The sequence below is a fragment of the Budorcas taxicolor genome, chromosome 19 (genome assembly GCF_023091745.1).
Source record: "Budorcas taxicolor isolate Tak-1 chromosome 19, Takin1.1, whole genome shotgun sequence".
Lineage (NCBI taxonomy): Eukaryota > Metazoa > Chordata > Mammalia > Artiodactyla > Bovidae > Budorcas > Budorcas taxicolor.
This window is the reverse complement of record NC_068928.1, coordinates 41,580,959-41,596,576: the sequence shown is the minus strand read 5'-3', so window position 1 is coordinate 41,596,576 and position 15,618 is coordinate 41,580,959. Positions and strand designations below refer to the sequence as shown.

The 15,618-nt window shown below is 49.9% G+C and overlaps 1 protein-coding gene across 1 annotated transcript; it reads right to left on the bottom strand.

The window, feature by feature from the left end:
- Positions 1-8,417: 8,417 nt before the first annotated feature.
- On the bottom strand, positions 8,418-8,878 carry GAST (gastrin). The gene is made up of 2 exons (XM_052658828.1): positions 8,668-8,878; positions 8,418-8,521 (listed from the first exon to the last, which is right to left on the bottom strand). The coding sequence occupies exons 1-2, from the start codon at positions 8,876-8,878 to the stop codon at positions 8,418-8,420; spliced, it is 315 nt and encodes a 104-aa protein (XP_052514788.1).
- Positions 8,879-15,618: the final 6,740 nt, after the last annotated feature.

Sequence of the window (15,618 nt, the reverse complement as noted above, 5' to 3'; positions counted from 1 at the left end):
CAGCTGGTGCAAAAGCTGTGGCTATTGGACCTGGGTCACGTGGTGGCTCTGGGGGTGAAGAAGCCCAGGAGGAGGCCCCACCAGCTACCAGACCCAGCTGGATCTCCTGTTCTTGGCTCTTTCTTCCCAGTTCCTAATTACTCTTTGTAACCGGAAGTGTCTGTCTGTGTGGGTGAGGACTCCCTCTGCCTGGTGGGGGCCTCCCCACCCCATCTCCTCTCCTCCCCACCTGTGACCTGTGAGTATCCAGGCCCCCTCCCAAGGCCCTGTCATGCACCCACATCTTCCCCTCAGTGCCCCTTGTTTCCTTGTTTTGGGTATTTTTCCCTCTCCCCATCTTTACTTTTAGAAGGTGGAGTCGGGGCCCAGGACCCCGCTGCTCTCTGCCCTGATCCCCACAGTGCTTCTCACGCTCCTGTTGCTTGTCAGTCTGTGTACGTGCTGGTGCAGGAAATAGAGGACCTGTGTGCTACCTGGCCCAGCCTCTGCCGTCTTTCTCAGGGAGTGCACATGAGTGTGTGTGCGTGTGCATGGGTGTGTGTGCATGAGCATGCGTGTGCGTGTCTGTGTGCGTGTGTGCATGCACTTCGGTGGGGTAAAGCTGTGGAGAGAGGATGGGCTCTAGTGTTGAATGATGTGCTGCGGGCTTTGATTAAATACATAATTATAGCCACAAATCCTCTGGTGTGGGTGATATGATAAATGATCGTCAGGTGATGAAGCTGACGTCCAGGCAGGTAAAGTTACCCTCCCAAAGGTCCAACAGGGCCTTTGCTGGTGGCTCAGTGGTAAAGAATCTGCCTGCCAGTGTGGGAGACACAGGTTTGATCCCTGATCTGGGAGAATCTCACATGTTGAGGGGCAGCTGAGCCTGTGCCCTAGAGCCTGGGAACTGCAGGCAGTGAAGCCCATGCGCCCTAGAGCCTGGGAGCTGCAATGGGAGAGGCCACTGCAGTGAGGAGCCTGCGCACCGTAACCAGAGGGTAGCCCCTGATTGCCACAACTAGAGAAAAGCCTGTGTGGCAACGAGGGCTCAGCACAGCCAAAAATAAATAAAAATTTAAAAGAGTTAAATGGTTGCTTGTAGAGCTTTGAACGCAAGCCCTTGGGTCTTCAGAGCCCAAGTTAGACAGCCCTCCTTCCCTGATCCCTTCTGCTCCTGGGATCCTGCCCTGATGCCCAGCTGCGAAGGGTGAAGCAAGGAGAGTCACCTCTGTCTTAGGTAGAGGTCCCCCAGAACAGCATGTGAAAATGAGTCGTTTCTTCCATTAAAGGAGGCTGTTAGACTGATTCTTGCCAAGGCAGGATTCTCAAACATGGAAGCAGAGAGGGGCAGAAAACAAGGTGAGATCAGACTCCCAGAAATTTGGTAATGAGTCTGCCTTGAAATGTTCAATTTCCAGTCTATCATTTTGGAAAGCAACAGCTCAGTTCTCAGAGAGGTTTAGTCATGTTCTCATTTTCGGTGAAGGTGTTTCCAGAGCATTGATAATAAGGATTTTAATCATGAAGGAAAAAAACAAGTTGTTTATTTAGAAGATGATCCCAGGAAGCCCTCTTGGGGCAGAGCAGGGAACTGAGAACAGAAGGGAGCTAACGATGGTACTTACCTGGTGGTCCAGGGATTAAGGCTCCAAACTTCCACTGCTGGGGGCATGGGTTCGAGCCCTGTTTTGGGAAACAAAATCACACTGGCTGTGCAGTGCTGCCAGAAAAATGGAGGCTCAGTCATACTGGGGAACCCTGGAGGAAGAGCAGCCTGTTGCAGCTTTGAGTGTTGTCTGTGGACCAGCATCATTAACATCCCCTGGAAGTTAATCAGAAGTGCAGAATCTCGGGTCCCACCCCACGCCTATATTGTCAGCATCTGCATGTTGACGAGGTCCTCAGGTAATGCTCATGCATATTAAAGTTGGAAACACACAGATCTAGAACCCATTTCAGTTATCCCATCCTAGGGGCTTGGAAACTAGGGCAGGCCTCCACCAAGACTCAGTCATCGTTGGCTGAGGGCTGCTTCTGGGGGCATTAACTCTCTGGTACTCTGGTCTCTCAGAACATGTGCTGGGAAAAGCCTTCTGGCAGAGACTAGCTGTGTTTGTCATGGACCATGGTCAGCGTGCGCTGACCATGTGCTGAGGGTGTGGGCAGGTCACTGACAGGGTCTGCTACAGTCCAGATCCTGTGCCTCTCAGATGCACTCAAGTCCTATGTGGAATTCACTCTGGCCTGGCATTGCTTGTTTAAGATGGTGGCTGATCACAGTATCTTACAAAGAAGAATTACATCTGGAAGATGAGTGGTATACGCTGTGGTCCCCAGTGCTGCAGTTGATCCTGAATCCCTAAATGATATTTCTCATCTCCTTCCCCGACCACCCTTCTCTTTTGGCCGGCACTTCAGCTGGTCCAGGTTGCTTTCCTGGCTGAAGTAATCTACGTCTTCGTTCCTGAGAGGTCTGAACACTAGGTCGTTGGCCCTGGTCAGGCTATTGTTGGAGCGACTGCGTGTTTATGGTTCTCATCAGGCAGAAAGCCCCAGGACGCAGCTCAGTGAATCCCCCTGAGTGCCAGACCCTAAATACTCCTTCCTGCCCCCCCTACGAGGTAGGGATGCTAGCTCCTTGTGTTAATCAGGGCCGGTAACCCTGGCTAGTACTCGACTTTTGCCTGATAGTCTAATGGCATGTAAAGCCCCAAATGCAGGAAATCCCTATAACTTTATTTTTAATTTTTTTTCTTTATTTCTGTTTTTGGCTGTGCTGTGTATCTTGCATGTAGGATCTTCGTTCTCTGACCAGGGATCGAACATGGGCCCCCTGCTTTGGAAGTATGGAGTTCTAACCCCCTGGGCTGCCAGGGAATTCCCAAGCCCCTGTAACTTCTTAGTTTATTTTGAAAACATTTTTATCTTATACTGGGGTATAGCCAATTAACAAACAATGTTGTGATAGTTTCAGGTGAACAGCGCAGGGACTCAGCCATACATATACATGTATCCATTATCCCCCCAACTCCCCTCCCATCTACTCTGCCACATAACATTGAGCAGAGTTCCATGTGCTCTACAGTAGATCACTGTTGGTTATCTATTTTAAATATAGCAGTGTGGACATGTCTATCCCAAACTTCTTAATTATCTCTTCCCCTCATTTTCCTCCCTGCAGCCCCACACAACCATAAGCTCCTTCTCTAATTCGGTGAGTCTGTTTCTGTTTTGTAAATTCATTTATATAATTTCTTTTTAGATTACACATATAAAGGATGTCGTAAGATATTTCTCCTTCTCTGTCTGACTTACTTCACTTGGTATAACTCTCTAGGTCCATCCACCTTGCTGCAGATGGTATTATTTCATTCTTTTTAATGCAAGCCCCTGTAACTTTAGATTTAGGAGAATCTTTACTGTTTTCCTTTGTGGAAACATTTCCTGCCAGGAACCAGGATTTCTAGTCCAAAACTGTCCAGAATCGTGGGGAGAGGAAGTACACATTTCTGAGGTGGTTACCTGGCAGCGATGGTCATGGGGCCACTTTCTGCTTGGTTCCTGGCTTCATGTGTTCTAGCTGTCAGAGATACAGAACTGTTTAAGAACCTCTGATTCAAAGTACATTCTGCATCCCCACCTCCAGTGTACATCCCCAAGTTAGTGCCTTAATGGCATCTTTAATTCCAATCTTTTGGAGGTTCCTTAAAAAGCTAAACATAGAGTTGCCATACAATCCAGCAATCCCACTGCTGGTCATGTATCAAGAGAAAACTCTAATTTCGAAAGACTCATGCTGTGTTCATAGCTGCACTATTTACAACAGCCAAGACAGGGAAGCAACCTAAATGTCCATCAACTAATGAAAGAATAGCAAATATGTGACACGTATATACAATGGACTATTACTCAGCCATGAAAAGGAATGAAACAGTGCCATTTGCAACAACGTGGATGAACCTAGAGATTATTAAGTGAAAAAGGTCAGAAAGAGGAAACCAAATACCGTATATCACTTCAGGTGGAATCTAAAATACAACACAAATGAACCTATCCACAAGATAGAAACAGACTCACAGACACAGAAAACAAACTTACGGGGGATTCCCAGTGCTTAGGACTCAGCGCTTTCAGTGCCATGTCCCAGGTTCGATCCCTGATCACAAGCCCCACTAGGATCCTGAAAGCCCCACAGTGAGGCCCAGATCAATAAATCCCCTACCTCATTAAAAAAAACCTTACAGTTATCAAAGGGGAAAAGGGTTGGGATAAATTAGGAGTTTGGGCCTAGCAGATACACACTCTGTGTGTGTGTGTGTGTGCTAAGTCGTGTCCAACTCTTCACAACCCCATGGCCTGTGCCTGCCAGGCTCCCCTGTCCATGGAATTTCCTAGGCAAGAATACTGGGGTGCATTGTCCTTTCCCTTATTCTAGGAAATCTTCCCGACCCAGATATGGAACCCATGTCTTTTGTGTCTCCTGCATTGGCAGGCGGCTTCTTTACCAGTGCGCCATCTACTATATAAAACATATATAAACAACAAGGGCCTGGATAGCACAGGGAAGTATATTCAATCAGTTCAGTTCAATTCAGTCACTCAGTCGTGTCCGACTCTTTGCGACCCCATGAACCGCAGCACACCAGGCCTCCCTGTCTATCACCGTCTCCTGGAGTTCACTCAAATTCACGTGCATTGAGTTGGTGATGCCATCCAGCTATCTCATCCTCTGTTGTCCCCTTCTCCTCCTGCCCTCAATCCCTCCCAGGATCAGGGTCTTTTCCAATGAGTCAACTCATCGCATGAGGTGGCCAAAGTATTGGAGTTTTAGCCTCAGCGTCAGTCCTTCCAATGAACACCCAGGACTGGTCTCCTTTAGGATGGACTGGTTGGATCTCCTTGCAGTCCAAGGGACTTGCAAGAGTCTTCTCCAGCATCACAGTTCAAAAGCATCAATTCTTTGGCACTCAGCTTTCTTCACAGTCCATCTCTCACATCCATACGTGACCACTGGAAAAACCATAGCCTTGACTAGATGGACCTGTGTTGGCAAAGTAATAGCTCTGCTTTTTAATATGCTATCTAGGTTGGTCATAATGTTCTTTCCAAGGAGTAAGCATCTTTTAATTTCATTGCTGCAGTCACCATCTGCAGTGATCTTGGAGCCCCCAAAAATAAAGTCTGACACTGTTTCCACTGTTTCCCCATCTACTTCCCATGAAGTGATGGGACCAGATGCCATGATCTTCGTTTTCTGAATGTTGAGCTTTAAGCCAACTTTTTCACTCTCCTCTTTCACTTCATCAAGAGGCTTTTTAGTTCCTCTTCACTCTCTGCCATAAGGGTGGTGTCATCTGCATATCTGAGGTTATTGATATTCTCCTGGCAATCTTGATTCCAGCTTGTGCTTCTTCCAGCCCAGCGTTTCTCATGATGTCCTCTGCATAGAAGTTAAATATCTCGTAATAAACCACAGCAGAAAAGGATATGTGTACGTGTGTCTAATTGAACAATTTTGCTGTACGCTAGAAGTGAACACAACAGTATCAATAAACAATACTTCAATTAAATAAAAATCTTGAAATCCAGGTTTCCAGGAATCCTTTGGGCTGGAAGAAGGACCTCTATCTTGTCAAACGGGAGCAGCTTACCTTTACCTGGAGAGTGCAAAGGTTCCTTGAGGCTGGTGCCTCCTATGATGATGCTTCTTGAGTTTTGCACCTGCCTCCCTTAAGGGCTTCTAAATCAAAAGCTAACATCAGGTCCTAGCATGTGGAGAAGTACTGCCCCACGTAACTGAAGAAAGGGATTGTTCACCCCCAAATGCTGCAGGATCTGAATAACCTGAATAATACGTATCAGCAGGAACCGGGACAACATACCTGGAGTGGGTCGTTGAGGTTGGTAGATCCAGGAGGATGAACTGCAGAATGGTAGAGTGATTGGCTAGGGGAATGTGAAAGTGTTAGCTGCTCAGTCATGTCCGGCTCTTTGTGACCCCACGGACTGTAGCCTGCTAGGTTCCTTTGCCCATGGGATTTCCAATGGACAAGTAGGGATTTCCATTTCCAAGTAGGTTGCCATTTTCTTCTCCGGGGGACCTTCCCAACCCAGGGATCAAACTCCAGTCTCCTGAGTTACAGGCAGATTCTTTACCATCTGAGCCACCAGGGGAAAGTTTATTTTACTTTATTTTGGCTGTGCCATGTGGCTTGTGGGATCTTAGTTCACCAACCAGGGATCGAACCTGGACCACAGCAGTGAAAGCACAATGTCTTGACCACTGGGTCACCGGGGGATTCCCAGGGGAGAGTTTATTGATATAAGCATCAAGGGTGCTCTCTTATGACTCAGGATTTAATTTCCTGGCAAGGACACTTGAAGCCTAATGCCTCACTGGGAATGACTCCTTGAAGCTCAGACAATACAACAGTCTACAGCAATTGAGTTGAAGACTTCTGAATTGCCTCAGCAGAGTATTAAGGAAGGAGTCAAAAGGTTCAGAGAGTCAGGCTCACTAGAATGGAGTTGTGATGTAAGATGAGAAAACCCACAGATGATTGTGACGTTTCAGGAGTTATGAGCATCCCACTTAACACAGCAATGGAGTCTGACTGGTGCAGGACCCAATCTCAGAATCCCATCACAAGAGTTTGCTTCCAATTCCCCTAGTACCCACTGTCTTGGCATGAGTCCCCCCGGATGCAGACTGGGAGATAAGGATTTGAGAGCAAGTATTTATTTGAGTGGTCATCTCAAGAAACACCAGGAGCAGCCTGAGGATATGAGACAGGGAAGAGAAGGGAGCCAAGAAAGGACATTGCTGATCAGGTGACTGTTATGGATAACTAGGGCTGAGTCCAGCTGAGGATCTCTGCAAGGCAGAGTAGCATACATTTCAGAATTAACCACCCCAGCGGTGAGGGAGCTGGGGCATTTCTTTTTAAAGATTTTTTTTTTTTTCATGTGGACCATTTTTGAAGTCTTTATTGAATTTGTTACAATATTGCCTCTGTTTTTGTTTCTTGGCCACAAGGCATGTGGGATCCTAGCTCCCCCACCAGGGAGGGAGCCTTACTAGCCTTACACAGGAAGATGAAGTCTTAACCACTGGACTGTCAGTGAAGTCCCAGAGGTGGGGTATTTATCCTCCAACTTTCCATCTGTCATTGACTGAGAGATGCTTCCAGAGGCACTAACTCCCCGGAATTTCCAGGCTGCTTTACACTGCCAAAACCCTCAGGTGGAGAGTAGCAAGTGACTATGGCAGGATGCTGTCACAGGCATAAGAGCAGTAAGGGAATGTGAATGAGATGCCAAGTGTGTGTGCCAGCCGCTTGCCTATCCGTGTGATAAATACTTATGGGGTTCCTCCTGTTCTGGCACTGGGATACAGCAGGGAAGAAGGACATACGGTCCCCACCCTTACAGAGTTTCCCTTCTGACTGAGGAGGCAGAGAATAAACTGGCAAACAAAACAACTACAGATTGTGAAGTGTGCTCCACGAACAATACTATGCTATGATTAGAGACGACTGGAGGCTGTGTGTGAAGGGTGAGGAGCAGAAAGGGCGAGCCTCTCGGGAAAAGGCCCTTCAACCAAGACCCGGGAGAAAAAGAGGAGCCAGGCATGTTCATGCCCAGGGGAAAAGCATTCCGGGCACGGGGAACAATGAGAACAAAGGTTCAGAGCAGGAGAGAGCATGGTGTGTTTGAGTGGCAGAAAGGAAGAGGCTGGAGGAAGGAAATTTGGCATCCATGAGGGGGATGAAGACGGCAGGGCTAGATCTGAAGGCTTCGCCAAGGATCCTAGGTTTCTTGTTTTGGCTGGACCGCTCAGCATACAGGATCTTAGTTCCCCAACCCAGGATTGAATTTGTGTACCCTGTAGTGGAAGCAGAGTCTTAACCACAGGACTGCTGGGGAAGTCCCAACGAGCCAACGTTGTATTCTAATTGCAATGGGAAGCACTGGAGGGTTGACTGGAGTGGTGTGATTTGATTCTCTTTTAGAAAGCTCACTCTGGTTGTGACACTGCTGTCTATTCTCCCAAACACAATATAGAGTGTTTTTTTTTTTTTTTTGGCGGGGGGAGCTGCATGGCATGTGGGATCTTAGTTCCACAACTGGGGATTGAACCCACATCTCCCTTGCACTGGAAGCGCAGTCTTAACCATCAGACCACCAGGGAAGTCCCTGCACTATAGAGTCTTGTTCCGTGCTAGGCTCTGGGGACACGGAGGAGATGTAGCCATGATCTCTGCCCCTGGAGTAGTACTCAACCCTCCTCCCCAGCTCAGCCCTGCCCCAACCTGCATCCCCTGCCCTGTGACACTTGACACAACTTGATCCATTGGAAGCTAGTTTATTTTGATGTGTGTTTCATGGGGCTGGGCTGGGCCGGGAGGTGACTGGGCTCCAAAGCTCAGTTCTCAGGGATGTTGGTCCCCTTCCTCAGCACTGCGGCGGCCGAAGTCCATCCATCCATATGCGGCTTCCTCTTCCTCCACCCACGGCCCCTGCTTCTTGGACAGGTCTGAGGGTCAGAGGTGGGAGAGGAGGTGAGGATGGGGGAAAGGACATCTAGGCTCTAGAGACCATGGTCAGGACCACCAGGCTTTGGGTGCTTTGGCCAAACCAGGCAGGGCGAGGCAAGCAGGGACGGTTGTCAGCAGCTCCTACCTGCGACCATGTGTGGCGGATCCTGAAGCCCCAGCTGCCGGCGGGGGTGCGAGGCTGGGCCCAGCCAGTCCATCCTGAGAGGCTCCTGGCCCCTATTGGCCCCTGGAGCGACGGGCGCGTCTTGCAGCTGGGAGTGGGGTTTCCAAGAAGCTTCGCAGAAGGCGGCCAGAGCCAGCACCAAGATCAGCGCATGTGCACACAGTCGCTGCATCTTGTCTGCAAAGGAGAGAGGGACTGAGCTTAAAGGTGGGGTTGTCCAGGCACCCGGAGGCAGGGTGGACCCTCCTCCCTGCTGACAGGTCGGCAATTCTCCATGGGCTTGTGGACTGTTCCTCCTGGTCCTACCATCTCCTTCCCTGACTCCTCCAATCTCAACCTTTGCCTTTTTTAAAGGCAAGGAATTTATAACTCAGAGCAAGGCTTTCCAAACTGTTCTGTAGAATTTGAGGCCATGTGAGTGGCTCTATAATGTTTAAGTCTTGCGGTTTAAGTGAACTTCTAAATACTAATATGGATGGGATATACACACTCAGAAGCACACAGCATCTCTTTGAAGCCCACAGCAACTTCACCGCATGGTGGGGTCACACTGTGGTAGGGAAGTTTCTCCTGCCATTCTCATTTAACTAAGGACTATCCTCTGATTCTTTCCAGGTGATGCTAGTGGTAAAGATCTCGCCTGCCAATGCAGGAGACATAAGAGACACGGGTTCGATCCCTGGGTCAGGAAGATCCCCTGGAGGAGGGTACGGCTACCCACTCCAGTATTCTTACCTGGAGAACCCCCATGGTCAGAGGAGCCTGGTGGGCTACAGTCCATGGGGGTCACAAAAAGCTGGACATGAACAAAGTGACTTAGCATGCACATCTCCTCTGATTACAATCTACCAGTTGAAAAAAAAAAGACCTGGAAACTGTCACCATTTGCAGCTCTGTATCAAGGTGAGCCAAGTTTGGGAAAACCAGAATACAAAAATAAAATGGATGCTCAAACAAATCTAAAATTCTATTCTGAGGATTCAACAGTTTCATGTTCTTTCAGCCTCGTTGTTCTGATTGGCTTTATTGAAAGCAAATGATAAAAATATTGCCTTCAAAGAGCACACTTGTATACATGAAATACTTCTTTCATCTGTTTTCTCTGTTAAATTTCCTTTGGGAGAGAAAGGGTTCTTCTGCTAAAGAAACAAAGTTGAAAAATCTATGCTGTAGAGCAATGCTGTCCAATATGGCAGCCTCCAGGCACAGGTGGCTCTTTACATTTAAATTAGTACAAAATTAAAAATTCCCTGGGACTCCCCTGGTGGTCCAGTGGCTATACCTCTGAGTTCACAATGCACTGGGCCCAAGTCTGATCCCTGGTCAGGGAACTAGATCTCACATCCTGAAACTAAAAGTTCGCAGGCCTCAGCTAAGACCTGGGGCAGGCAAATAAATAAATGAAAATAAAGATTAAAAGAATTCCTTCCTCACACAGCCATATTTCTAGTGCACATGTGGCTGGCCAGTACTGTATCTCACAGTGAGGCTATGGAACATTACCACCATCGTGGAAAGTTCCATGAGGCAGTGCTGGTCTATGAAAGAGCTTGAGATGAGTTCCAGTTCCAGTCCTGTCCAATTTGTATGACTTTGGGCAAGTCACATCTCCTTCTGGGCCTCAGTTTTCTTACCTGAGAGATGGGAGGATAGCCTTCACCCTAACCCCTCAGGGCTGGGGTGAGCATGGCGTCAGAGAGTCAGGGCAGGGCCCTGGCTGAGGGAGTGGGGCAGCTCGAAGGCAAGGGTTGGGATGCCAGGGTGGATCCTAGAGCTGAGACCTAACCCAGCTCTGGGCTAAAGGAAGGGTCTCAGCCCTGGAGACACTGAGATGTGAGCCTGGTAACTTAGTGAGGGTAGGGGTCCCATCAACCCTCATCCCAGCCTCTCCCCTCCCTTCCTGGGTGGTCTCACCTGCGGAGCTGGGAGATGGGTGATGCTGCTGTCGGCCCGAAGCCTCACTCCTCTGCTCTGCTGGGTGTTCCAGCCCTGACTTATAAACCCTCAAGGCCCCTCCCAAACCTCCCCCGCCCCAGGAGGGGAGGCTCCCCACTGCAGAGGAACAGGGGTGGGCACAGGTACCTTACCCCCGCCCCACCCTGTCCTCAATCGTCATCCGGATGTGGGGGAAGAGAAGGGGAGCTGACCTTCACGGTGAGGGGTAGGAGCAGGGTGGGGGCAAGTTTTTCAGTTGGACATGAGGGCGGGTGGGAGACAGACACCCGGGGTCAGGGGTACAGTCCCTTGCCATGTCCTTAGGGTCAGACACCTGCTGATCATCCCTTGGACCACATCCCATTTAGATAAACCAAGTGACCTTAGATTCAGAGAAAGCGTGTTTCACGACAGGTTGATGTTTGAAGAACAGGAGTGTGTGAGTGTGGAGTGAGGTATTGATCCTCTGTCCCCTCTGTCAGGCTCTGCAAACAGGATGTGTCACGGTTATCAGGAGCAATGGGCCGTGGGCTGACGGCCCCCCTCTCTCTGCCTGGTGACTGCATCCTGGTTGCCTCTGAAGCCCCTTCACCTGATTTACCTGGAGAATCCTGAGTGTCCCCCCTCCCATGCCCTTGATGCTCTCTGCACTGAGCTGGATTTAGCTTGTGGCTCCCCATCATTTCTCAAGTCTGCCCCTCCTCCCCTACTCCTTCCTACCCCCACCCTGCCCTCAGCCAGTTCCCTGAGGCTCGTATACTTCCAGGCTCCCTCCCTCATTTTGTTTTCAAAGTGAGATATTAATCTGCACCTTTCAATATAAAAATACATCTTAAAGTGGTTAACAAACAGACTAAAGCGTTGGCCAGAAAACCAGAAAATCAAATGGTATGTTTAGTTGACTTATTTGATAAACCGCTGCATTGACCTGGTTTGGATGGATGTAACTAGCTCTAGGCTGTGTTCGATTTTTCCACAGTTGAGACTAGAGATTTTGCTTTTGTTCATGCATCAACAGGACCCCTCCCTGTCTGGGGGAGTTTTGATGTCCCCTGGATCCTGTATAAGGGGCTATGGTACCCACGCTCACAGCCAGCCTTACTGAGAATGAATAGGTGATGAAAAAAGCAGGCTGTGAGGTGTCCATGGCAACCAGTAGCCAAATGTTCTGATAAATAACCAGTCTCATCTGGAGCAGGACTCAGTGACTCAGCGGATGGAGTACATGAAAATGACAAAAACGGGGCAGACGTTGTTGATAATTAATTGAATCACAGAATCTCAGAGATGGAAGGGACTTTGAGGGGGCTTGGGAGGAAAGGTGGGGTGGGGAGCAGCTCTGCTCACATCCTGGGGGAATAGAGATGTTCACATTGCTATGGTAACGGGAAGTTGTAAGCTTTCATCAGAGCCCTGGTTGGTTGTACAGGAACGGAGACTTGATTTCTGCTGAGGAGGGGGTTACGCTCCCTTGGCTGTTCTGTAGGCTGGTTGCTGGAGGGGTGGCCACTGCACAGGACAGAAGCCAGTACTCTCACTCAACCAGCTTCCTTTGTGGCTCAGTTGGTAAAGAATCCTCCCTCAATGCAGGAGACCTGGCTTCGATCCCTGGGTTGGGAAGATCCTCTGGAGAAGGGAAAGGCTAACCACTCCGGTATTCTGGCCTAGAGGGGTGGCCACTGCACAGAATAGAAGCCAGTACTCTCATTCAACAGGTGATGGTGGAGGGCTACTGCTAGCGGGCGCGCACGGGCATGCGGGGCTCGGGTGGGGGTTTCGCAATCACAGACACTGCATGTTCTCACAAGGGGAGTTTGTCCTATGGCAAAGGGAAGGGTTTCCTGGCACTGCCCTCTTCCAGCTTTGGGCAGATGGCTCTCTCTCTCTGAGCTGTTTTCTCCCCCTGGAAATAAAGGAAATAATTTGGAGAGAAGTCTTGAAGAAGATATATCTAAAGCGCAGAGCATAGAACAATGTGGGCATCTAATCTGTTTGCGTCTCCTCCCCTTAGCCTCTCTGGCCTCAGTTAGCCTCATCTGTGAAGTGGTTACCACTCATTCCTATCTCACACGGCTGCAGTGATGGGTGAATGTGACAAGATCTTGCATACACAGGGTAGCTTCTTCCCTTCCGAGGACTGAAGAACATCATTCCCTAAAAAGCAGTGTCTTTGAATCCAAGGTTTTCCCTCCTGCTTGCCATGGCTCAGAGGGATGCCTGCCCTGAGTTGCTATTGAGAGGAGGCAGGGAGGGAGGCTGTGGAGGCTGGGCCTCTCAGAGGCCGGCACCAACTGGTGTGCAGAGGGCTTTGGAATTGGTGAGGCCAGGTGTGGAATCCTGGCTCTATAACACCAGAAAATCCAATTGCTGGGTCTACCAAGTTGAAGAGCAGGTCCCAGAACCTGGGGCCCAGCTCCCTCCCCTGTCCTCACTGTAACAACAGTGCAGAGTACAGGCACTAAATCCTCTGCAAGAATGAATGTAGTTGCTCTTCACCATAATCCTTGGACATAAGTGTGAGCATGTCCCCATTCTACAGATGAAGAAACTGAGGCTCAGATAAGCGAAGCGATCCCTGTCCTGAGTTTACATGACCGATCAAGGAAAGCTGGGCCTGAAACTCAGGTCTCTATCTTCCAAGTTTTGGGATCTTTCTCCTCCCAGTGGGGATGTGGTGGGTAGAATAATGGTTTCCCAAAGAGGCCCACAACCCCAGTCTCTGGGACCTGAGAAGATGTGGCAAAAGAGACACTGCACGTGTAATTAAGATTACTGACTTTAAAATAGGAAGTTCATCCTGGATGATTGGAGAGAGCCCCGTTTAATCAGATGAGCCCTTAAAAGCAGAAAGCAGTCCTCAGCTAGAAGCAGAAGTGATGTGGCTGAAGGATGAAGCAAAAAAGTTGAAGAGTGTGAAGGACCAGCCCTTGCTGGGTGCATGATGGAGGGAGGATGAGACGAGGGATGCAGGTGGCCTTAAGGACCTAAGTGGTCCCTGCTGACCTCCAGCAAGGAACAGGGACCTCAGCCCCCACAGTCGCAAAGACTTGAACTCGGCCAACAACTCAGATGAACTTGAACTTGGGTTTATTCCTGGCCCCTCCAGAAAGGAAGGAAGCCCTGGTGACACCTTGTTTTGGCCCAGCGGGCCAGGCTGTACCTGGACTCCGATCAGAACTGTGGGGGATTGAATTTGTGTTGTTTCAAGCTTCTGAGTTTGTGTTCATTTATAACGGCAACACTAGACAGTGAGTCCGAGGGGTTTCAGCCTTTTGAAGGTGTCCGTCAGTGAGAACACCCTCTGCGTGAGTTGGTGGGTGATTTTCCCAAGGCGATTAAAAGAGATGTTTCTCAAAGCTTTTGGCTGTTCTAGTCCATTTTCGTTTCAGTTACTGAGTGTGTGCTGAAAACCAGGGTCTGGATGAGGCCCCGGGAATAAGAGGTGAGTATCACTGACCTTCTAATGACTTTGGTGGAGTTTAGATTCTTGGGGAGAGGAACACACAAAAATAGACCATAACGATGGTTCCCCATCAAGGGGAGAAGCCTCCCTGAGAGGGGAGACTCTCCAGGGCAGCCTCTCTCCAGTGACCCCAACTACACTCCCGCCTGCCAGGACCGGCCTTGGGGAATCTCTGACGAGCTGCTGTCTGGGAGGCCATGTCTGTCTTCCTGATCGGTTATTGATATTAAAAAAAAAGGAGAGACTGATGATGACTCAGTCAGTCGCCTCAGGTTACGGGGCCTTGGAGGGTGTGAAGGTGCTGGGACAGACAGTGACACCTGGGCACCATTCGTGTCCACTGGGGCGTCCCCTGTCCCTCCCAGGGCAGGGGCTGGGGAGGGGGACGTGGGTTCATGGCTTCTGGCCTCACTTGCTGTCTGAGGGTCTTGAGGTAGCAGGACCAAGAGAAGACAGCCCACATGATGCCCTCGGGCCGAGCTTTAGCCTCTGCCTTCGCTCCCTGGCCCTGCCTCTCACCTTCAGAAAGGCTGGGCAGGAGGAGGGAATTTGACACTCACGAAGGGGAAGAGGAGAGCAGGGCCAGTCTTTCTTAAACACTTTTATTCATTTATTTATTTTCACAGCCGCACTGGGCCTCGCTTGCTGCGCGGGCTTTTCTCTAGCTGTGGCGCGCTTCTCACTGCGGTGGCCTCCTTAGTTGCAGAGCGCCGGCTCTAGGGCTCCCAGGCTTAGAGCACAGGCTCACTGGTTGTGGCACAGGGCCTTAGCTTCTCCGAGGCACGAGGGATCCTTCTGGATCAGGGATTGAACCTGTGTCATCTGCACTGGCAGGCGGATTCCTTACTGCTGAGCCACAAGGGAAGCCCATGGACTAGTTTTAAGGCTGTGGCAAGGAGCCTGTTTTTTTTTGGCCGGACCACGCGGCATGCAGGAGCTTATAGTTCCCCAACCAGGGATCGAACCCAAGCCACCAGAAGTCCTAACCTAGCCATCGGAGTCCTAACCACTGGACACCAGGGAAGTCCCTCGCCTCCTCACCTGGTGCCCACCTGGGCCTGTACTGTGCTCAGCCCACACTTCACCTTAGGATCACCTGGGGAGCTCTAAACCCACCTCCCACACTAGGCTGCAGCCGGGTCCTCTGACATCAGAACCTGGGGTGAGGCCCAGGCGGGAGTCTGTGTGCAGGACTGCCATTTGTTGAAAGAAAGGATGGGATAAGGCGGCTCTGACCCTGAGCTTGAGTCCCAGCTGTGGCAGTTCCTGGATGCCATCTAAGGTGAGACACAGACTTGAGGGGGCTTACTTACATGGAGGGTAGTGGTGAGGCTTAAAGGAGATGCCTATAGCCTTCACTTGGTCTCTGCTCCATGGAAAATTCTCTTTACGGCCCCTATGGACTGTAGCCCATCAGGCCCCTCTGTTCGTGAGATTTCCCAGGCAAGAATACTGGAGTGGGTGGGTTGCCATTTCCTCCTCCAGGAGATCTTCCTGACTCAGGGATCCAACCC

Bases quoted from the DNA above. Each gene is read 5' to 3' on its own strand.
- GAST (XM_052658828.1), bottom strand. From the start codon at position 8,878: ATGCAGCGACTGTGTGCACATGCGCTGATCTTGGTGCTGGCTCTGGCC. The intron at 8,522-8,667 runs GTAGGAGCTGCT...TCTGACCCTCAG, and splicing joins TCCGCCACACATGGTCGCAG to ACCTGTCCAAGAAGCAGGGG.